The following is a 23,846-nucleotide window of genomic DNA, read 5'->3' on the forward strand; positions in this document are numbered from 1 at the left end:
AGTTCCACTGGTAGACTGTCAAACTCCGTCTCGCCTCCGGGGGATGAGTCTGTGACCAAGAGGGAGGTGCTGTGTGAGCTGAGCGCCTCCTGGGACCGACCAGTTTCTCTGACCATGCCATTTGGATTCTATCAGTATTTCGTCACAGATGTAAATCCCCAAGAAAGAAAGAAAGAAAGAAAGACAGATCGGCATTACACAGCAATCTGATTAGCAACATTGAGAAATTGCATTGCACCGCACATTGCACAAAGCACTAGGGACAACAGACAAATGGACTCTGTTTAATAATTTATTAAATTCAGCATATTACACTCTTGTGAATAATGTGCATATATTTGGTACTAGTACTATAGAGACACTTCTTCAAATTGAAATCTTATTGCTGCATATGTTAAACAGAATGTTTATTCTTTTTTCTTCTTCTATGTAGTGTACAAAATGAAATGCAGCATCCTATGAGAAACACAAGCATGTCCTTTGTGCTACAGATTGCGAAGTGATGTTATGGTTCAGGACATGGTAATGCCGATGAGACACATGCTACTGAATGGACACTTGGCAGAACGAACGGACACCAAAAATTCCACAGGAACAGGAAGTCAAAAAAATCCCTCACGCAGTGCATTAACCGAAAGCCTGGCTGCCAGTCAGATCTGCTCGTTTCACCGATGCCAACTCATACATGGGAGCCAGCCGCCTGATCATGTTGGCAAAACCAATCTAAAACATCTACAACAACAACAAAAAAGACTGACAACCAGCATCCATTAACAACACTATGCATCTTGCGAAGAATCCACCCACAATTTTGAACAGCCAACACATAGTCTGGCTTTCCTGTGAGCGTTCCTTCATTCACATCACTGCGGCAGCCTCAGACCGACTGACAGAACGGACTCACCGACATTTTCGCAGAGAAAACTTCATGGAAATTCATACCCTTTCCTGTTCAGCCTTTGGGACACACGTTCATACTGTATATCGAATGAAGTGCATTGCATTAAGGAATTAGAGGCATGGTATAGTTTCAACTAAAATAGTGCAAGTTCACATTCCTCGTCATTAATGAATTATTGTCAATATTATACATTTGAAGAACTATTTGGTGTGCATAAAGGTAGAATATAAATAAAAGTGCGTTAAGGGAAGAGGACATGGTTTCGAAGGTTGATACCAATCACATGACTGTACAGTACAGTATGCCCCGTATGAGCAGCTGGTTAGCTTATCTTATCATGAAGGCTGGGAGCAGTGGAAAAGAGCTAGCCTAACTTTATTCAACAGTAATAAAAAAACTACAAGTTTCTTGTAGGAAGATTATTTTTTTTTACCTTTGGACAAAGCCAAGCTAGAGTCTTTGCTGACCTAAGCTAATGAGCCGCTTGCTGACAGACATGAGGGTTGGTATCAATCTTCTCATCCAATTCTTAGCAAAGAAGCAAAAATCTCCAAAAAAGTACTCAATCTATTCTTTTAAAGAAAATAAACTACTTCATGTCAACTGGTCAAACGTCGACCTTTAAATAAGAAAACATGCAAATGCATGATTGACAAAACAATATTACACAGACGGAAGGAAGTATGAGGAAATAAAGAAAATCCCTGAGGGCTAAAATCCTACGGATGTATGTAATAAAGGACGCTTCATGAATTTGATTTTCATGTACAGTACTTAACTTCGGTGGAAGGTGATTGCACAGGGTAATCTCAGAATTGTTATATTAGCTAGCTGCTGTAACTAAACCAGATGCACACAGCTTTTCAACCATGGCATGAAACCACTATGCTTGTTTTGTTTTTTTTAAAGCACACCATTGAAAGAGCATTAATGACTTTCTACCTATGGGATAAATGAATGAAGGTAGAATGCAACAAAAAAAATGCTGCATTCAATAAGATGTGCCCTTCAGATAAGAAAGAATTATTTATTTTTTGCTTGTGGAGCAAGAATGGGAAGGAGGGTTGGAGGGCGAGATAGAAGAAAGTCAATGGAGGGAAGGAAAAAGGCAGAATTGGATTAGGTGGTGGGGCGAACAATGGATGGAATGCAGTATGGAGGGATGGAGGGCAAGAACAGAAGAGGGAAAAAAGGTCAGAGGAAGGGACGAAGGAATGCAGAATGGTAAAAGAAATGTGAGGGATAAAGGATGGAATGCAGCAAGGAAATGATGACAAAGATGAAAGAAAAGAAAGAGGGATTAATGGAAAAGAAAGAGGAAGTAAAACTAGAGGAACACTGTGTTCAGTTCTCTCAACGGGAGAGGTCTTTGAGTCGGCTGCCTTGTTCGATGACTGCTTTAGCGAACTGCTTGAAGACCCGGTCCATGTAAGTGCTCTGCCGAGGCCACAGGCCCTCGAGGAAGCCAATATGGCCGCCGTGACAAGTAATAAGCAGGGCCAGGTTGGGATTCTGCTTCACTGCCTCCACTGGAATGGCTGCAAAGGAGACAAAGCATTTCAACTACTTTTTAACCTTTGTGTAGACATCTTTCCATTCCTAGAGCCAATCGATTAGCTATATCTATTTTCTTGATTATACATTGACAGAATTTATTATTACAATTTGCTTTCAGAAGACAAAGAAATTCTTTCCAACCAGGGCTCGATTGCGAGGTCGGGATTTTGCAGAACATGGCTGGGACTCACCGTGAGACGGAGAGAAGACATCATCAGCAGCGTTCAGACACAGCATCGGCACCTGCACAGATTTCAGTCTGTGGACCGGACTGGCATCGTGGTAGTAGTCGTCGTTGGTGGGATAACCGAACATTATGGAAGTGAACCGCTCGTCAAACTCCCGGATGGTCCTCGCCTGCGGGAGCCGAGTGATATGATTAACGGCCGGCCACCTCATTTAATGAGATCAGCATTTACAGCCAAGTGTCACTGACAGTAATCCCTACCTTCATGACATGGTCGATGTTGTATGATTTTTCGAGCACTGGTCTGTGTCTGGGGGGGGGAGAAAGATTTGCATTTGACAAATGTCCTTCAAAAATGCTGACAAAGCTGTACAAATCTAATGACACCACAATGAAGAAAAACTCACAGCAGCTCAAGAATAACTGCGCATTTTTATCATGCCCATATTAATACACAGATTGTTGGAATTTATTTTGAGTATTATAATTGTTAAATGTTACCAGGCCTTTTAAAGATGTTTTTCTTCACAATCTAATAAATAAAAATACAGCAGCAGTAAAGTATACACTTCAAACCCAGTTATTCAATCTCATGAAATGTTCAGCCCCTAGCACTAGCAGTGAGCTAGCGGCCATGTTAATCTGGCCTTGGCTGACCTGTGCACAGAGGCTTGTAGGCAGCTGGTGAGGTAGGAGTTGAAGAGGAAACGGTCTAGGGGTTTTTCCAGCGAAGCGGTGCACTCAAATACGTCCCAGCCGGCCGAGAAGACTACAACACCTTTCAGGCAGGTTTTCTGGCCCTTGCGCCCCAAATAATTGGCCAGCATCATCCTGAAGAGGGATAGGGGCGAAAAGGAAGAGGCATATGGGGGGGGACACTTCATGGGATTAGTGTGTAGTACTAATGTCTGATTATGTTGTTTCAGGTGAGTGACAAAATTATTGATTTGCGTGACGTTGTCTTGTGCTCCTCCCAGATTTGTTAGCATCGTTGCCTGCACTGAAATGTCCAGTCAGCTGGTAGTGAGTGGCTTCATTACCCGCCCATGGACACGCCAGCGGCCATGATTGGAGCAGCTTCATGGGTTCTCTGGATGTGCTCGATCACGGTCTCCAGATCCTCTGTGTTGGCTGCGCAGTAGGTCCTTGGGGTCTGTGGAAATGATGATGAAAAATCCATGACTTGACAAGAGTACCCAGTTGGTGTAGCCCCAGTGGCCTAATGGATAAGGCACTGGCCTCCTAAGCCAGGGATTGTGGGTTCAAGTCCCATCTGGGGTGTACATTTGGCAGTTAAAGGACTGATATATACTCATATGATGACAAAAGTAGTGTTTGACAGAACAGAGTCCCAGGGACAAAGAAAAGACAGTTATTTGCTTGCCATGTTAAGAACCCAACATGTGAAAAATGATATATTGCCAGTTTTTTTTCATGTCAGATTTGAACCAAACTCAACTTTAATAAAAAATTTCCACCCAGTATCTAACCACTTTCCCTGGTAGATGTGGACAAATGAGAGCGGAACTTGCTGATTGTAGCAAGCATCATTTGAAAATTAACTCAGATTGATTAGACAAAATTAAAATTGAATGTAAAAAAAAGCAGCAGTAGAATTTTCTGTGATAGCCATAACAGTTTTGCATTTTGCGAGCCTGGGACACAGACCAATTCTGGGAGCGTATTTAAATGTGCTCTGTTAGTGTGTTAGCCTGGGTACGCTAACAACAAACAAATCGATTTTTAAAAAGCAATATGATTTTTAAAAAGCACTAGTTTCCAGGACAATACACTGAAATTGCAGCCCCAGTGGCCTAATGGATAAGGCACTGGCCTCCTAAGCCAGGGACTGTGGGTTCGAGTCCCATCTGGGGTGTACTTAAGCAGTGTACTGGGCCTAACCATGACAGATATTGGGTTGAACCAACTCTCTCAGCATCTCTAGTAACAACATACCACTTAGGACAGTGGATATCTATGAAATAATTGGTGACGTTCCCTAAAAACCAAATTATTAGGATGGTGGATACCAATAAAAGTATTGGTCAGAAGCATTGTGATTCACGACACGACTTTTGAAGTGCAAACAGTAATTATGCGATTGCTAATTTCTGTTTTCATGACTATGCTGAGTTTTTCTCCTATCATTATATAGTTCTCCTGCTGTGATATTTTGCTGAGTCACAAGTGTGAAGCATCTTTCCACAAATCCACTGGATTGGATCATTTAATCCCCACTCTATAAATGTGCGTAAAGGTGTGAACAGGAGATTTAGTATTATTTTTATAATCGTTCTCCAATATTACAAAGTTGCCACTTTCCAGTTAATAAACCATGTTGTTAATGGTTAGGTATTACTGGCTGTGATAAAACCACTGTTTTTTTTTTCTTTTTTAAATCCCATTAAACTTGAAACAGTTTGTCACATAACATTATACAACAAACCAGCTTTAACTTGAGAGAGCCCAAATTCTTGGGAGGCTGTTGACTCTTAAGCGCTTCAAGGCCCTTCATTAAGATTCAGGTAGAAACTCGGGCAGAGTAAATTCCTCCTCTTTTTTATAGTTCCCCTATTAGGCCTGCACAAGTTTTGGACTTTGCAGGAAAAGAGCAGAACTTACAAATTGGATTATAACAAGTGAAGAAAGAACCCCAGAAATAGTTAGGGAGAATATTTGAGCAGCCGGACACTTCTGCAATGCTCAGCCGCTCCACACAAAAGTATAAAGTAATGGGCTTTTTAATGAGTTAGAGAAATAGGGCAGTAGCACTCAGGACAGCTTTTGAGGCACGTCGCACCTTTCACACAGCGTTTCATTCTAAAGCTCTGGCCTATTTAAACAATGGGCAATATTCACAGTAACTGGACACAGAGAAAACACTCACAGGAGCGTACATTGCTACATAATTTGTATAGAATTGAATTCCCCACTGAAATAAGGCCGAGAATGCCCTTCCCTGCCACAGGTGCTACAACTAGAGCCGAACAAACTCTGAATATCAGCTAAGATACTGCTTTTTAATCAAACTGACGGACACGTTGCTTCAGTGTCAAAACTATCTGGGTTTTTTTATACGCAGCTGAGACAGACCACGACAAAGAGAGCAAGCAGGACACAGATCAGCCATTGATTCAGATCCGCGCCCACTTTGAGGAACATTAGATTGATTGTGGGAAATCCCTGCCTGTAATGAAACACCATTTGTGCTCTGGATGAGATCTGTGTGTGGTGGTGATGATATGATTCGATCCGGATGATACAGTCGTCCATTAAGAACGTGTGTCTCTGTCCCCTAAGTGTAGACATAACAGGGCGAGAGACATAAAACACTAGTGCCTATGCTAAGCGCTAACAGAGCTATCAGGGCCCATCTTGTCGTCTAAATATACCCGGGTGTGAGAGAACAGATTAAGGCAGGTGTCAGAACAGCACGTGGCCGACGAGGTCATGTTTACGTGGAGGGGCATCAAAACACAGTATCTGCATGCAATTTAATCCCTGCTGTGCAACAGCATTGTCTGTGCAGCGTCTGCTCAGGCGGCCTGAGGGGTCTGTGACATGCACGTGTGCAGCAGACGTGCCCTGAACTGGCTGAGGCAAAGAAAAAGACAACTGTACTAGGAAAGCTGTCATACTGACAAATGGGGGGAGGGGGGCTTTCTGTCCTTTACATCATGTCCTTGTCCCTTTCATCCTCTAAACATGTCTGTCTTTCTGAAACACAAATAATGAAGGGAAGTGACAAAAAAATGACGGATTGAAAACTATGACACGTTCGATTCTTACCAGTAGCGTTTCACCGGAGACCCCTCTGTTGTTGAACACCACGCATCTGAAATACATTTGTACAAAAAAATGCACTCTATTATTATGGTTTCATGAATGCATTTTGAGCAGTTTCATCATATTAATTACAAAACTCACAGATTACTACAACACTGTAATCTGTGAGTTTTTGAAGAGTGGGTCCGACAAAACCAGACTTGTGAAGATGTCACACTGGGTTCTGGGAACATTCAATGAGCATTTTTTTAAAAGCCTTTTTGAAGATCAAACAATTTATCAAGAAAATAATACAATTTCTTATATAAAACCGGGTCCGACTGTTACACATAAACACACACACTGCAGCATAGACTTGGAAGCGGGTCCGGGCTAAGCTTGCAAAGCTTGTACAGGGATAAGATGTAATTCATTAAGCTACACAGACAGGGATGAGGGGTGGAAGATGCTGAGTTTGCCTGCTCTCTTCCCGTGCCTTCCAAAATCTGAGTGAGAGAATGAGTGCAGAGAATACAGAGAGGACCTATTGGAGAGGGGAGAAAAGAGAAGGGAGGGGGAAGCAACCCTCTGCAACTCTTCAAGGTTGTGCAACGTTTGGCTTTTTTAAAAATGTAAAAAAGTAAAGAAAAGAAGAGGTCTTGACACAGAGCTTGGCTCTACTTTATCTGTACACTTAAATAACTCCTAGCCCCCGTCACTCATGCGGCCATTGCATAAAAGTTACAGACTCTCTTTAAGTGGGACATCAGCTTTTACATTTTCATCTAAACTGGAGGTATTTTGTATGTAGTATTCTAGATGATTGTTGAATAAGAACACAGTTCGGTGTCATTTTTGTGATTCAGTGCTCTGAATGTGTGCTGGACCTGGGCCAGGGTCTCCAGCCAAGACCACCCACCTATAACCCAGATCCCGGCTCTGCTGGACCATGTGCAGGATGTAGGACTCTCGGCTGGTGCCGGTCAGACCGGGGAGAAGGAGGACCGTGGGCCTGGTGGCAGGGTCGGGATGAGAGAGGCTGCTGTCGTTGTCAAACCAATCCAAAGAGATCTGTCCCCCATCTGCTGCCTTAATAAGCTCGCTGCAGGGAGGAGCGGAACACGCAGCTCAGCAACGTGGGTCTTTCTGAACATTATTTATATCTCTATATTCATTTATCTCATTCAAATGCATGCAAACTCCTCAAGCCCACACGCCCACGTGCACGCACACACACATTTAATGCCTATCTGCTACCAGGATGGATTCTCACACTGGTTCCACCCTCTGCACAATTAATACTGTCTGTTCAGTTCCAGGTAAACTGTGTCATTGTATCCATCACACACACACACACACTCACACACACACACACACACACACACACACACACACACACACACACACACAAACACACACACACACACTGCCAGAGGGGAATCAGATATGTGAGTATAGCGTTCACTAACAGCTGCCTCATTTCCCTTGTGACCATCTTGTCCGTGTGCTTCCAAACACACAGCAAGTAAAGATAAGGAGGAAGGCGCTGCACCAGTAGGTTCTTATGGTCAATCAATTTCTGTGCGGTGCAGATGAGGTCATTCGTTCCAGTGCCGCCGCATTTTAAAACCCGCACTGCACAGAAAACGCAGGCAGCTGCCCGTGAGCCAACTTGGCCCGGTAAAGACATCAGCATGAAATTACAGAACCGCCATGAAATATGCACCTGAGGCCAGCCTCTAAATTCAGGGAGGGGCTAGCCCAGAGTGGGAGGGGACCTGCTGCCGGTCCTCTGCTCGGACACCAAGATGAGTGATATTTCTACCAGACAGCTCACGACCAATAGGACAGTTTTCACGGTGTTCGTCCTTGGGTCGACCTCGACGAACGTCACTATGGTGGGGGTGGGGTCCTGTTGTCCCCGCAGGAAATGTGATAATAACTTCAGCCAATGTGACCATCACTCACGTGTGATAACAGAGAGTTGGACTAGGACGGATACAGTCGCTGCTGTGCATTCTGGGTATATTTATCTCCTTGAATCAAGGGACAGCAGATGAACAAAGGCATTGATTGCGTGAATGTCATTGGGAAAAAACAAATGGAGGGAATAATAAGTTTAAAAAAGAATAAAAACAAAAATAGGAATCCATTATAAATAATCAATCATTATGATCAAATGTGTCAACAATTTGAAAATTCCAGTTAACAGATTCAAGACAAATTTCTTTCACCGATATTGATGAATAGAAGTGGATTTGTCTTGACTGATTTTGAATGAAGTCATTTTATATTTTGGGTTGAATAATATAGTGATGTGTGAATAAAGAAAATACTACATTTGCAGATATGCATTTTTTTTCTTTCAATCAAAAATACCTGGCACAACATTTAATCACATAATAGGCACATAATTTACTCTGTATATACACACACACTCACACTCACACACACACACACACACAAACACACACACAAACACACACACAGACACGTATAGCCAAAAAGCATAGCCCTGGAAAATAGGCAATGTCAGAGCACATTAAACAAATAACGTGAGAATGTAACATGGATAAATAAGTAATAAATAGTAATAATGAAAATGAAGGTTCTGTTAATTCGTGTTAATCTCCTTCATATGCAGGGGCCAATATGCAGGGGCAATTAATCTTCAACAGAATGTACAATACTGGGCAGCAGGCACAGCGGCCACGAGCCGACAAAAGATCTCTTTCTCCTCTAAGCTATTGAAGCTTAGTTAAGAACCAAACTGGATTTGTTTCAAGTTGGGAAACTGGAGAAAAATAAATCAGAAAAAAAGAACAATGGCAGTTTCTCAGTAAATTAGCAAATTTTAAATGCACATTTATCGTCAAAGGTAATTTTTTCAGGATATGAATTCTTTGACTGAAACTGTCTCATAAGTTAAAAATGCACATTTGAACCGTGTAAAACCTGTCGGCTTGCAAGGAGAGACACACTTCCATTTTTGAAAGAGAAACAAGATAATCAGTATGGACTTACTTTCTGTAAACAACCCCAGGTTTGGCGGTGACAAATGGTCTCAGCAGGGTCTGGATGCGGCTCTCCCAGCACCAAAAGGTGGGGTAGTACGTCTCTGACACTACCGGACATTGTTCCCTCAGAAACTGGTTGAACTTCCTGCCCCCAGAGATGAGCTGTGGCTTCTGGAAAAAAACAAAAAACACAAGTGGGTGAAGTGCGACATGGGTGTGAGTCAGAAAGTTCAAGATTTCAGGGATTATTTCCTGTGATTCTAAAGTTCAAACACATTTGAGCATCCAACTAAAATGGAATGCAGGGTTATTACTGAGGTTAGCCTACTGACTATAGAGTATAGGAGATAAATAAACACAGCACATAGGCATAAGCATCCTAAAAGTCAGGTAATGGATGCTTACAGTAGTTTGTCATCAGTCTGAGTGTAGTTTGAGTGTAATAAAGGCCTAAATTGGAGGTTTATACATGCAATATGAACTGTGTTTATTTATCTCTTATACTCCATAGTCAGTAGGCTGACCTCAGCAATAACCCTGCTTTCCATTTATATGTGTGTGTGTGTGGGTGTGTTTGTGTGCGTGCGCGCGTGTATATTAGATTAAGAATTGTGTTTATTGCCATGTTTTCTTTGGTAATTTGGTGCACAACAAACCAAATTAAAAACTACATACTGTAAGTGCAAGGAGAAGAGCAGTAACGAAAAAACTATATAATAAAATGTAATATGTAAAAATAGAAAGCAAAAATATACAATATATAAAAGTGTGTGCATATGTCTCTGTATGTCTTTATATCATTTATTCCATGTTGTTTTTCTTTTTTGTAATTTCAATATATATATATATATATATATATTTCTACATACAAACACATAGATGATCTGATATAAACAACAACTTATTTTGCTTTAAATCATTCCACTGGAGACAATAGAACGAGGTCCAGTTCATTTCATACGATCATTTCCGAGAAGTTGACTTCAACCCTCACTATATGTTTTGCTATATTCATATTATAATGATGTAATATCAACATTTCATGAGCGTCCCCTCGCCTGCAAAATAGCTGACAGCAGCTGTGCCGGCATCTCTCGTGCTAGCCTAGCTTAGCACGTCACACTGTAACGGCGCTGCTGATGCTGCGGATGCATTCCACGCAGTTACATAAGTGCTGCACACGGACGTGGGGACAAGTGAATCTCTATTGTGCAGAATGGCCGATTGAAAGGCGGCGTCTTGCTGCCGGAGATCCAGCCCCACATGTGCAGGCGTGTCGCGGGGGAAAGCGTTGTGAAAACGGACGGACGCAAGCCCGATCGCGAGCCTCCATCCGCCGCTGCAGCCTGCGCCGGTCGGCGGCGGTGTCGTGGACGTGCAGTGATGATGCGGACGCGGTGCAGGGGACAAAAGGCACCACAATGCACACCACCACCTTCGCGTTTCCACTGGCACTCACCTTCGCTACTGAAATCAGATAGTAGCAGGTGTACGCTGCGCTAAAGCCCAGCACCAGAGACAGCCCCACTCCCGAGCCGAGCAGCCCAACTTTCACTTGGTTCTCCAGGTAGTGTGACAGGTCCCTCGTCAGAATGTTGAAGTTGAGGTCCAGCGAGATCATTGCAAGGTCCCTGGTAATTCTTCCCCTCCGTGTATACTGCGAGGACCGCGGCCGGCTCGGTGTGAGTGTGTGTGTGTGTGTGTGTGTGTGTGCGTGTGTGTGTGCGAGCCAGCTGTGAAGGAGACAGTCAAGGGGACCTGATGTTGGGGAGATATATAACTGTACTGTACCGGCGAGCGGTGGCGCTCTTTGACCAGATAACAATGGAGACCCACTGTCGCCCCCTGCCGCCGGGGGAGGTGAAGTGAGTCCCCGGGTGCAGTCAGGGGGACAACCATACAACTGGGGATGCACCGATACCCCTTTTCTTCAGACCAAGTACAAGTACAAGTACACACATTTAGCTACCTGCCGATACCGGCTACCGATATGAGTACTTGCCCCTGCTTGAAAAGAAAAAAAAAATACCTTTGGAGTTTGTGGAGCCACGGCTTTGAACGAGCTGTATAGCTTGTGCTGATAGAATGAAAGATTATAATCATCAGTGCCAGCTTTTTTGTGAATTTTTTTGAAAAATAAATGAATTATATAATTGAAATATATAGATAAAGAATCTGACCCACCCCTCCCATTAAATCCTGCTCAATGGTCTGAACATTTGCTTTGCATCTATACACAATGGTACATGTTAGGAGACGTAGTTCCATAGTCATTGATTGAAGAAAAAAAAACTGAACAAACAACAGTTGGTGTTATCTCTTATTTATAACCCCTCAAGAAAATACTATGGAAAAAAATGACATGTTTGCGGGCTCCCTCCATAGATACAACAGCATTAACAACAAGGCAAAGTGGCAACTGTCCCCCAGGGCCACAGACCAGACCCACAGGAGGCCCAGTCACCTGCAGGTTCACATGCAATGTGGCAATTAGTCTGTGGTAATTGAATTAGCTTAATTTTTTTTATATGTATTTATGCAGTGCACCACTAAAGCACACAACGCAACAGTTGCATTATTAGCTAACCTTTGGGGCCATCTTGTAAGGAGCCTGCTTAAATCTATGTTTCAGGCTTATTTTTTTAAATTTTAGTTGATGTATATGGTGGAATGTACTGGGAAAACTTCTACTTAATATGCAAGTAATGTGCAGCGTAAAAAAAATAGTGGGCTTCTGTAAGAGGTGTATGTAGCCCTGCAATCTTAGTCCACCTTAGACTTGTTGTAGTGTTATCTCCTTAAAATATGTGTTGTATCTAATGTAAAAGTAAAGTAGTTTTACACCTGAGGTTCGACGCTGAGCATAAACAATAAAGAAATATCTAGAAATAAAATCACAAGTGGCCCTTACCTTTTGGAGTGCACTGGCTACAAAAGTATCAGATTCAAATTGTTATATTCCTAAATTATATTTCTGATTGGAAAATCCCTTGGTAGGATATAGAAGAATCACAAATATGTGTTTGTATGTAGCACAGACGCAGACTATCATAGATTTACTAATGCAGACTATTCATTTTAAGTCTTGGGGGATCATGCAGGAGCGCATGCGCACCATGGGCCCGAACCACTGCTTGTTTTCCCAGCTTCGCATCTTCGGGCTTTGTCGTTCACCTCCGTCGCTAGTTGTTGCTCGTCCGAGGTCTGAGCGATGATTGACAATAATGGCGACGCGCTCATTCTGAGTTGACTCCCGGGGAAGCACCTCTGGCCGACGAAGGGGACGTCTCGGAGGCACCGTCCGCGACACACAACACAACCAAGGATAAACAACAACAACAACAACAACAACTAAAAAAGAGGACCACGGTCGCCTCAGCGGTGGAGCCCGGAGAGGTGTACCTCGCTAGCATTGCGATAGCTAGCAACTCGCATCGCTAGCTTGCTAAGTTGAGGAGGTGGTGTTCTTGTGTGCGTGGGGCGAGTGGAGGAGAGGGACGGGGAGCTCCGGGTGGTTAGGACGGGCTCTTGTGGTCGATTGGTGTCGTATTCTCGGCGGCTAAACTGAGCAGGCACCGGCGCACAGTTGGCGTTAGCTCGTGGGGGGTAGCTCTGTAGTCCCACAGCCTCCTTAGGTAGCTAGCTTAGCTCCTCGGCTAGCTGGCTAGCTTTGTCCCAGTCTCTCTGCCGTTGCCACTTGTGTGCGGCGACTTGTCCACCGGCGCGCCGACAGCTGGCTAGCAAAGCCTCTGCTAGCTCGCCAACTTTCTAACATTTGCTGCGGTGGCATTGTGACGACCGCTTAGTTTATATAAAAAAAAAAGAAAGAAAGAAAAGAAAATGACCACCGGCAGGAACAACCGGGCGATGATGGAAGGCGTCGGGGCGAGGGTGGTGCGCGGACCCGACTGGAAGTGGGGCAAGCAGGACGGGGGAGAGGGACATGTTGGCACCGTGAGGAGTTTCGAAAGTCCAGAGGAGGTGGTGGTTGTCTGGGACAACGGGACGGCTGCTAACTACCGGTGTTCCGGAGCGTACGACGTGAGGATACTGGACAGTGCACCGACAGGTAACCTCACGTTTGTGGGTGAATCTAAAGACGGGGGTCTCGGGGGAGGTTGTTTCCTGCTTTTGTTGTCTTTGATTTCTTGGCTGTCGTGGGCCCAGTGAGGCTGCTAGAATCGGAACATTAAACTTTGAGCTGTAATAAAAAATAAAGATAAAAAGTACTTCCAATAGTGATCCAACGCATCTACCATTTAAAATAGTTTTTTCGTGTGAAATGTTGAGGCCTCCTTGGATGCCACATATTGCTTGTGGCTAGTTTATTGTGTTTGATCAAAGCAGACTGCTTATTTCCGACTATCCTAGTTTCCACAGAGAATGACATACTGTCTGTAAATATACCAGAGAGCTTTGTTTGCAATCTGTGTGAGACACAAGATTTGCACGCACAGAACATGAGTCGCTACTCTGAATTTAGGAGGAAAAACCTTTCCCTTGTTCATCACATGAAACAGTTTGTGAGCATAAACAGACACCGATCAGCGGACCACTGATCATGAAATTAGTTGAATTTTCTTCAGTCCTTTTGTACATTATTTATTAACAACCCTGTTGTGTAAAAAGCAATGTTGTTAATCGAAATTTAGTCTTTAAGTGCGCACAATAATGGTTGTAGGATTTTCTGAGAATTAATATCACCCTCCTAAAAGGTGTAGATATATACTGACAGGTTTCATAGTTTACAAATATCTTTCAGACTATTTGCAAAATTCACAGAGTTCTGATTGCTTACAGAGCAAGAGTATCTTTTTGCAGATTGTATACACATTGTTGATGGCAAAACGTTGTTGTGTTATTCTAGTGGTGTTATTGATGTACAAGGCACATGTACTATTACATGACACACAACCCTGATTAACTTTGACTAATACACCCCCTCAGGCATCAAGCATGATGGAACCATGTGTGACACCTGCCGTCAACAGCCCATCATAGGCATTCGCTGGAAATGTGCTGAATGCACCAATTACGACCTCTGCACAACCTGTTACCATGGAGATAAGCATCACCTGAGACACCGGTTCTACAGGATCACCACCCCAGGCAGTGAGAGGTTAGTTAACCCACCAACATTTGTCATCAATATTGTCCTTCACCTTACACCCACCAATGATGAAATAGACACAGGGTTTCCAGGTACTCAGTGATGTTTGTGTGTGAAACAAGTCTTTTTGTGTGCCCTGCCTCTCAGGCAGTTGGAATCTACTGTATCCTTCTGCTCCCAGCCCTCAGTTGCCAGGCAACAACTGAGCCTCATTTTAAGATCCAGTCAGGCCTTTTTAAAAATGCTGTTAATGCAGTAACTTCTTATTTATAGGATTTGTTCAATCGAATTTCCAAGATTTTTTATTGTAGTTATGTATTTATGGGTAGGCAGTAATATGGCCCTAGTAATTTCGAATACGTGTTACTAATTTTGTCTCAACTAATATATTTAGTCTTCTCAAATGGTCTTGTCATTTTATATCCTGTCTGTTTTACCAGTAAGATATATGCAGCAGCTATGAGTTGCCAGTTGTGATTATGAGTAAAAGACTGGGATGTGGGGGGGGATACTCCACTACGATCTTGCAGCGAACTTCAAACTGCATCATGCACAGTTGACCAGTGGCACTAGCTGTAGTGGAGTTGGTGATAAGTGGTGGTGCCCTGTCAGCAGCAGCAGCAGCCTGAGCAATACAGACACAGAGACATGAGCTGCCAGTCCTCAGTTAAGCTCTGATGTCCTAGTGAAAATTCTTATATGTTCAGGAGATGAATAAAAAATTGTACAAGAATACAGTTTTTGATTAAATCCAGAGATATACACTGAGCATCACTGTGGCTCTATCAGGAAATGTTCCCAAATCAACAATATAAAAGGACAGAACTACAGAAACTGCAGAAAGTAGGTAGCAAACTACCTACTGGGTTTAATACTCTTATTTTCTTGTAAAAATCCACTTTAATGTCCAATATTTCAAGATTTCTATTAATTAAAGAAAATATAAAATATATATTTTTTAAATTAGAGGAAAAAAACTTGAAAGTTGACCAATTCTATCAGCAAACCCCTATTTAATCAGGAAAACGTTCTGCTGTTTATGAACAAGAAAATAAACAAGTGAACTTAATATTTAAGCCATCGGACAAAATATGTCCCCACCAAAGGTAAAACCAAACTTATTCCTTATGTCCTCAGGGGCTTTGTGGTTGTGTAATAACAAGGCAGCCAGTTTTAAAAGTGACTATAGCAGTTCATAATTTTGAGCTTTGACTCTGTAGGGTTAGGGTTAATGAAAACATTTCATGTGTTGTTCTGTGCCTGCAGTCAGTCTGTCATTTTGCCACAGCGGAAGTCCGGCTTTGCTAAAATCTAACTTAATAAAAGTTTATCTTAAGACAGTATTAGACATTTGTCTCGATATTAGTTAAGAGAATGAAAGTTGGTGCAGAAGCCTTCACAGTTTGGGAGAATGTCAAAATGGGACAGTTACAATGTGTGTGCTCAATACCATTGGCACTATGCGTGTTTCTTCTCTGAGATCTTATGGTAAAAAAAAAGAAAGACCAATTATTAAACAGACGTTACCCAGCATGCATTTACATATTTTTTTAATTCGAAAGAAATCCTTCTGTCTTTCAGATACTTTCAAACTCAAAGTTTAAGTCCAAAAACTGTTTTTTCTAAAAATGACCTCCTCCTTCCTCGCCACTTTTGAAATACTCTTTTGCTGGAAACTATGATTCAGGCGTGGTGTGTGGGAATGTGCATGTACGGACAGATCAAATTTGTTGAAGGCAGCCGTAGTCTTTGCATTCAGAGATATTAAAGATGTTGACGTGGAGCGATCAGATCCGTAACTGATTCAATTTAAATACGTTTAATATATTGTTTGCACACACACATGCTCACCGAATTCCACAACTTTCATTTGATTTTGTTGTCCCCTTACTACTGTGATGACACTTCATCCATTTCAGGCCTATTTCCCCCAAACACCGCACTTTGGTAAATGAACACATGGCCCAACAGCTGGCAGCCTTTTCAACTAAGTGCGACTTCATTTCCCTGGAGACCGACGTTACATAATGCACAATGGGTGCTGGAGGTCTCCCCAGCTCGCGCTGCTCTGGCAGCATGGTGGGCTGTTTTGTTACACCACATTAGATTCTTTCACTAACTGCTGTAGAGGGAGTGGTTGGAGGCCGCAAGCTGTTTGTGCTGGTTAGACCTACACCGTCTAGCTGCTGCGTCTGGCATCAAGGGCTCACATTGCTGTTTGATGGTTAGAGCTAAGCTGAATGTTTTACTTCCTCTTACCTTTTCCCCTGGTTAGACTTGCAGCTATGCTGGAGTCAAGACTGCAGCTCAAAGCATTATAATGAACTTAAAATATGGGTTTTACCAGAGTGCAGTCGGTGTGATGCTTGTTGGGCACGGATGAGAAAGGAAGGAATTGTCAGTTAGGTGTGAACTCTGCGCTGTTACCTCAGATCTTACTTCATTACAATGACATTCCTAAAGGCAGAAGTAGAAAGTCATAATTCATTTTAAACTTTGGTCACTGTTTAATGGTGTGTGGGATTTTCAAAGAACTTGGTTTGGTGGTTGTCAAGCCAAAAAACCTGAAATCCTGCGAGGCATATAGAGCAGAAAACCTGCGGTGCTCAGAAAAGCAAAAGCAGTGAGCCAGAAACGTCCTTCTAATTGAAAACAATGCCCAAACCCAAATGGTTATTGATAACAAGATTAATGGATATTTGGCGTTATTTTTTAATTATTTTGTTGGCATAATTTTGTTATGTTTCGTTATTTAAAAAATTGTTTGTTGTTGGAGTTTGTCGTTGGTCTGGCAGCCTGTCAGGTACAATTATAGGGGAAACATCGGCGTTGCTCTCAACTCTCAATTCCCCAATGCAGAAACAGTTCTAATGATTGCCAGGGACTAGACGCAGGTATTTCCCTGTGTTCACAGTCAGATTTATTCTTTTTTGGAAACCACGTCCCCTTTGACAGAAACTTTCACCCAAAACTTCACAAGAGTAAACACACTGGTAAGGGCAGTTAAGGACACAAAGTAGAATGCGGGAGGGTGACAAGGGGACAACTTTTAATCTGTTTAATTAAAAAGTTATTGTGGAGCAGGCACATCCCCTCAGCAATTCAGATTTGCTTGTAAACACCTGCTGCTGAGTGCTTTGTCTGTGACACTGTCATATAAGCGACTAAAGCTCATAGCCCAAATGAAAATAATCGTTTCTCTGTTTTTTAAACTTTTTCATCTGAGCAGAGTACTTTTGGAGTCACGCCGCAAGTCAAAGAAAATCACCGCCAGAGGGATCTTCACTGGTGGTCGGGTGGTGAGAGGAGTGGACTGGCAGTGGGAGGACCAGGATGGAGGCAACGGGAGGAGAGGAAAGGTAGAGTACCAGCCGAGACGGTAGAGCCTGTAATTCTGTTTCGCTCCATTTATTTGCTCCTCAAGATAAAACCTGCAGATATTTTGAAATGTTCAACAGCAAGCACTGTCCAATTAATCTGCAGGCGCTGGGAGATGTGAACATGAATATGCGACTGCTTAGTCAGACACACAGTTAGGCCAAGGCAAATATTTTATCTTTGCTACTCTGCTTTGTCACCTATTTTTTTTTTTGTTTTTTAAATAATTTTTCATATAACCCGAGAGCTTGTTGGTGTCCTACTAGCTTAGAGTTGTCTGTAGTTGACAAGACATGTGCTGCTGAAAGGTGCTGTTTAAAAAATACGACCAAACTTGTCTCAACTTTATTTCAAAGCTGCACACTTAAGTGGATAATAAATCCCCCGAGGTGGGGAAGGATCGGGGGGCCTGCCAGAGGCAATTAGAACCACGTGTGTCACTGAAGGGAGCATGACCACACCTGACCACGTTAAAGAAAAGGTTGCATCTCAGGATATGATTTGTTTTGTAATGTGCCCCGGAGCCTCGGACAAAACAGGAAGGGCACTGCCTGACTCAACATGTTTTTAGTGTGTGTGTGTGTGTGTGTGTGTGTGTGTGTGTGTGTGTGTGTGTGTGTGTGTGTGTGTGTGTGTGTGTGTGTGTGTGTGTGTGTGTGTGTGTGTGTGTGTGTGTGTGTGTGTGTGTGTGTGTGTGTGTGTGTGTGTGTGTGTGTGTGTGTGTGTGTGTGTGTGTGTGTGTGTGTATAAAAAAGACAAAAGAATGCACGAACCGTTAATTCTTGTAAAGCCTGGGCGTTAATGTTTCTATGGCCCTGAAATAATCCTAACTACATCACATCTATAGTTCTGCATTCTTTGTATGTATAAGGGAATTATTTTTATTTATGTATAATCCATACATTATCCAAATTAAGCATCTTGTCCATTATCAATTTGATTATTCAATAAATTGATACTAATTTAGTTTAGTGTGGAGTTTTAAATAATAATTAATTTGAAAATGTATTGATTTGTTGTGGTTTTAAAAATTATTTTCAAATAAAATAAAAGACTTAAAAAGTCAAACTTGAACAGCTTTGACAAACAGTCCTGTCATAGGCTGCTGTGTAGAATCATTTCTGACTTCCCTATTCTCAAGAGAATGTGTTGCGATTGGGTTTTTTTCTCCACACAATGATTCCAAAATATTGTTTTCAGTGTTTTGGAAAATTATCAGAAGACTTAAATTTGTACAGAAGTGAAAGTAAGAAAAGGTAGAATGTGTCACTAATAAACCATTATTCCTTCATTTCCTTTCACGGATTCTTATTCATCTTTACTGGGACTACAAACAGCCTTGCTGCAGGTTATTCCTGACTTAAATACCTCATTAGTGAGTAATGCACACTCTTATGTGGATTTATACTGTAACTGTGCAATAAAAGGGCTTTTTATTTTGACTCTGGTCCAGACCCCAGAATATTCAATTTAAGAGTCCCTCCAGGCAATTTAAGACTTCATTTTGCAGTGTTATTTAATGGCATATCTCATTACTGTTTTATGATGCTGTAAGCAATATGCTCTCCAGAAAACTGCTATTACATGTCCTGCAGCCTCGATGTTGTGTTAGTTTAGCATGAATATTATCTCCCGAGGCCCATTAATCAATTACATCTGGAGGGGTTCCTGAAAATAATTTAACAATTTGATTTCTGTATTTACTTAAGGCACATCTTTTAATCAAAGAATTCATTTACTCCACTAAAGCTTTTCTCTTGACACTTACTCAATGTTATGAAACTGTTGTGCAGTTCGTAATGGAAAGGGAATTGTCTTGTGTGAAAACCTTGACCGTATCTTCCAAATGTGAATAGATTTTGCCGTCGCTTAGCCATAGCTCATTGCTTACTTGTCCCTTTAACCTATCATTTTCTTCAGCTCCCTGCAAAAGCTTTTAGATAAAAGCCGTGAACTGGTTCTTACTAGAAAAGTCACGTAAAGTATTTAATCATAATGCAGTACAGGTACTATATCCCCCAGAAAACCTGTGTAAAAATGTTGGAGCAAATGTTTTTGGTTTGGCTGCTTTTGGTTGTTATTAACAATTTAAACTACATGCACAAGTTGAGGGCTACATTAGAGACAAGGTGAGGACCGGGGTTTTAGTAAAACTTTAACTTTAACTTTAACTTAAAAAAGACAAAGGAGAATAAAGGAGAGAAGCTATTTGCCTTGTCTGTTTCACTATCTTCAACATGGTGAGATAGGGCGTTAGCCGTGGCGGAGGTATGTGCTCTGCTCTGCTTGTCTCGTCTCTGCAAACAAACAAGGGCTCCAACTAACCATTATTTTCATTATAGAATAATCTGTTGATTATTTTCTTGATTAATTGATTAGTCGTTTGGTCCATAAATAGTTAGAAATTGTTTTGTTTTTTCCAAAGATATTCAGTTTACAGTTATAGAATAGCAGAGAAACCATAAAATATTCACATCTAACAGGCTGGAATCAGATATCTTTAACTTTTCATTTTGACTTTTTCCATTAAAAACTGGAACCGATTAATCGATTATCAAAATCTTTGGCGATTCATTTAGCTGCCGATTACAAATCACACGAGTTAAATTGTTGTGGTGTGCAAAATTATTTACAATTTGTGGGGAAAAAAAGTAAAACAGCTAAATATTCAGTATTGGCCTTTAGAATGCAGTGTAGTGAGATTTAAACCTCAGGTATATTACCCACTTCAGATATGGAATAAAACTTTCCTTGATGAAAAAAAAAAAGCAATGATGATGCATGATCACACAGACCATCTGACACTATATATAGATTTACAGTACTACGCCAACTTGCCAGTGACGTTTGCTCTCATAAACATGTCACCAAAACAAACAAAAAGCTGATACTGCAAATCGGTACTCTTAACATGACCAGAAGCCAATCAGAAGCTTCATCTAGAGGAGCCAAATTCAACTTCTGTGTTAGCGGATGTCTCCTTGTCTTTGAGCTTCGCCACTGGATCCTTACGTCACTCTGTTCTGTTGTTCAACCTTCGCTCAGCCGGTGAGAGATAAAAGATGGTTTCCAACAGGGATCAGACAGAGATTTCACAAATATGCTTATCAGTTTGTGAAGGGGTGCCTTTGGATATTTTGGGTTTTATGAAATGTTTATTTTTTCTCTAGTTCCCAGGCAACATGTTGGACTTAGTTCTTGTTTCAAGAGTAAAGCTCAAAAACCATATAGATTTTTTCCCGGAAACTTTACTCTAATGTGAATCTGGTTGTGAGGTCTTGCCTTTTGGTAATTTTTTTCTGTATTTCCATGGCAACAAGTTTGAGTTGGCCAAAATCAATAGTATTGTCTGTTCAAATGATTTGCTTTGGAATATGTCGTCTCCTGACGACTCCTGTTTCGTTTCTCATCTCTGCTCCTCAACAGGTGACGGAGATCCAGGACTGGAGTGCAGCCAGCCCTCACAGCGCTGCCTACGTATTGTGGGACAATGGGGCCAAGAACCTGTACAGAGTTGGATTTGAGGGAATGGTGAGCAAAAACTTCCCCATCTGACCCTCTGACACACACACACACACGCACACACACACACACACACACACACACACAAACACACAGTCACTCACACACGCCTAAACACACAAGAGTCTAACAAAAGATCAGCTGTCAGGAGGCTTTTGTGTTTGGCCGCAGGGCTGCAGCTCTTTCTTTTGCTGCCAGGCCCTTTGTGAGAGCCACGCAGCCAGCATGAGTAAGGTGCCATTGTACAGGCAGCTGGAAGAGGAAGGTATCTGCATGATAAAGGCAATCTGTCCCTCCTGCGTTTTAGGGGGGGAGAGAGTGAACATGGAGGTCAACTTTAGAGGAGGGTGCCGGCGCGGCGACACGCGCGTCTCAAATGAAAGGCATCCTTCTCATTGGTGGAGACTGCCCTCGCTTTTTTTTTTGAAAGAGGCCAATCAGGCTTCTCGGTTGCATAACAGATTTGTCTGTTGTTATTCTAATAGGTTGAGAGGAAGGTAGATGGCATCTGCCTCTGGATCAGATTAATCATGGATTAGACCCCACGTCGCGTCTGTTTTATTTTGCCTTTGTTTCTTATTAAAACACTGGGCAAATCTTCTAAACAAAGACAAAGCTTTTTGTACTGAATGTTCCAAATGCAGCATTTCCGGTTTTGTAATGTCTGCTTTTATGCTCAAAGCATCCGAAGATAAAACTTGTCCTGTGGACTGGATACAGTAGAATAGACCTGAGTTTTTTAATTTGTCAAGAGTGTTGTTTCAGAGTATTGTTTGCGCTGCCTCGTGTTCATCTCTGCCCTCCAAATCTGCCACAGTGGCCGCATATCTGAGTCATCACAAATGATATGACGCTGTCCCTCCGTAGTAGCTAGTCTTTTCATTGTCCTGCCTTACCCTCAGGGCACTCATATTGTTGGTATTCTAGTCAACTACGCTTTCGCTGGAGGCTGAACGTGTGTAAATTCTCAGCTTCATTATTCCTGATCGTGCCCCTCATCTAATGGAATCACCCTGGGTATTTGTCTCACCCCTTCCCTCATTTCTCTCCCAGTCGGACCTGAAATGTGTCCAGGATGCCAAAGGAGGCTCGTTTTACAGAGACCACTGTCCTGTTCTGGGTAAGTAAGCCACCGTCATTGTTGCACCACTTCTCTCACCTACCATTCTGGTGCAGTGAATTCAAGGACATTAGGGGGAGTTTTACGTGTTAGTTAATCTTGTCCGGACCACTAGATGGCAGCACTAGCCAGATACCTGGCTGCAGAACAAACAGTTTCAAGCTCAGGTCATGCATTTACAGTATTCCAGGAATTCCAGGAATTAATTGTGTCTCTCTAGATTCGGCACTGCGGTGGAAGTCTCTCATTCGGTGTAATGGTGTGATTATTCATAGATTGCAGCACTTTTGAAAGGTAGTCCAAGTAGTCCAAGTTCTGCAATTTGCTTCAGCATTAGTACTTATAATGTTTCTTTTCTCAGGTTTATCAAACTGCATTTATCTAAAATGAAAAAAATTGTCTCCCTTTACTTCAGTTTTAAACCACGTGTAGACAGTTTTCAGTACACTTTTACTAATGCTGTTTTATTACTAATAGACTCATCTTTACCTTTATCCCCCAGGGGAGCAGAATGGCAACAGGAATCCTGGAGGTCTTCAGATTGGAGACCTGGTCAACATTGACTTAGACCTAGAGATTGTCCAGTCCCTCCAACATGGCCACGGTGGCTGGACTGACGGCATGTTCGAGACCCTCACCACCACTGGCACAGTGTGTGGCATCGATGAGGATCACGACATCGTGGTGCAGTACCCCAGTGGGAACAGGTGGGTCCTCAAAAGACGGGCTCCGTTTTTTTTATTTCATCCCAGTGACTGAGATCAATGAAACCATCTCTTCAGCTTAGTTTCAAGTTAATATCAAGTTTTATCCCTTTGCATCTCATCTTAGCCAGAAGAACACTTTCCCACAACTCTTACCATACCAACCATAAAAATATAGTTTGCACTACTACTACCACTGATGTTTAGAAAAGAATAAAATATCTACATTCTCCTAATTTTCAGCCATATATATTTGTTTATAAAAATGTTATCGCACAGCTTGTGATATTTTTTTTTAATCCTAACCCACTTAACTGTATATTGCATATTCTCAAATATACTATATAATTTACCTGGTTTTATGAATTGTGTTTAATTAGTCTTGATTTAATGCCAGCCTTGCATAGTCAAACCTAATTTTCCACAGCACTGCGTCAGGGTTGAAAAAATTGTTTTGCTGCAACCATTGTCATTCTGCTACAGGAAAACAAAAATGCTTCAGCTTGATTTTATTTATTTAAACCAATCACAACTGTTTTGGGTGGTGCTAAGCTCAGGGTGTAGCAAAGGTGCCCCTGCAAAATA

At 42.0% G+C, this 23,846-nt stretch overlaps 2 protein-coding genes and 2 non-coding genes across 7 annotated transcripts in view; 3 read left to right on the forward strand and 1 right to left on the reverse strand.

The window, feature by feature from the left end:
- Positions 1-270: 270 nt before the first annotated feature.
- Positions 271-11,283, reverse strand: abhd3 (abhydrolase domain containing 3, phospholipase). The gene is made up of 9 exons (XM_035635521.2): positions 10,887-11,283; positions 9,435-9,598; positions 7,330-7,512; positions 6,435-6,480; positions 3,686-3,798; positions 3,303-3,476; positions 2,907-2,955; positions 2,650-2,815; positions 271-2,439 (listed from the first exon to the last, which is right to left on the reverse strand). Exons 1-9 carry the CDS (start codon positions 11,046-11,048, stop codon positions 2,255-2,257), a joined length of 1,242 nt encoding a protein of 413 aa, XP_035491414.1. The 5' UTR covers positions 11,049-11,283; the 3' UTR covers positions 271-2,254.
- On the forward strand, positions 3,854-3,926 carry trnar-ccu. The gene has a single exon. It is a non-coding gene; the product is annotated as a tRNA-Arg (tRNA).
- trnar-ccu lies at positions 4,449-4,521 on the forward strand. Its single transcript has one exon. It is a non-coding gene; the product is annotated as a tRNA-Arg (tRNA).
- Positions 11,284-12,456: 1,173 nt separating the features above from the next.
- mib1 (MIB E3 ubiquitin protein ligase 1) overlaps positions 12,457-23,846 on the forward strand; it is a 53,441-nt gene continuing 42,051 nt past the window's right edge. For 2 of the 4 annotated variants that reach the window (XM_035633746.2, XM_035633747.2), the window contains exons 1-6: positions 12,457-13,496; positions 14,375-14,546; positions 17,767-17,896; positions 21,342-21,446; positions 22,491-22,557; positions 23,060-23,264. In XM_035633746.2, coding sequence (XP_035489639.1) covers positions 13,268-13,496; positions 14,375-14,546; positions 17,767-17,896; positions 21,342-21,446; positions 22,491-22,557; positions 23,060-23,264 — 908 coding nt within the window. In that variant the 5' untranslated portion in view covers positions 12,457-13,267. The remainder of the gene's footprint in view (positions 13,497-14,374; positions 14,547-17,766; positions 17,897-21,341; positions 21,447-22,490; positions 22,558-23,059; positions 23,265-23,846) is intronic. The other 2 variants (XM_035633744.2, XM_035633745.2) reach the window with 1 other exon arrangement.

The sequence above is a fragment of the Scophthalmus maximus genome, chromosome 5 (genome assembly GCF_022379125.1).
Source record: "Scophthalmus maximus strain ysfricsl-2021 chromosome 5, ASM2237912v1, whole genome shotgun sequence".
In the NCBI taxonomy this organism is placed as follows: Eukaryota; Metazoa; Chordata; class Actinopteri; order Pleuronectiformes; family Scophthalmidae; genus Scophthalmus; species Scophthalmus maximus.

What these genes read in the sequence shown, in the direction of transcription:
- abhd3 (XM_035635521.2), bottom strand. Translation starts at nt 11,048, where the DNA reads ATGATCTCGCTGGACCTCAACTTCAACATTCTGACGAGGGACCTGTCA. An exon ending in ATCTGATTTCAGTAGCGAAG is followed by an intron (nt 9,599 to 10,886) that starts GTGAGTGCCAGT and finishes GTTTTTTTCCAG; the next exon opens with AAGCCACAGCTCATCTCTGG. An exon ending in TCTCCGGTGAAACGCTACTG is followed by an intron (nt 3,799 to 6,434) that starts GTAAGAATCGAA and finishes TCATTTCCACAG; the next exon opens with ACCCCAAGGACCTACTGCGC.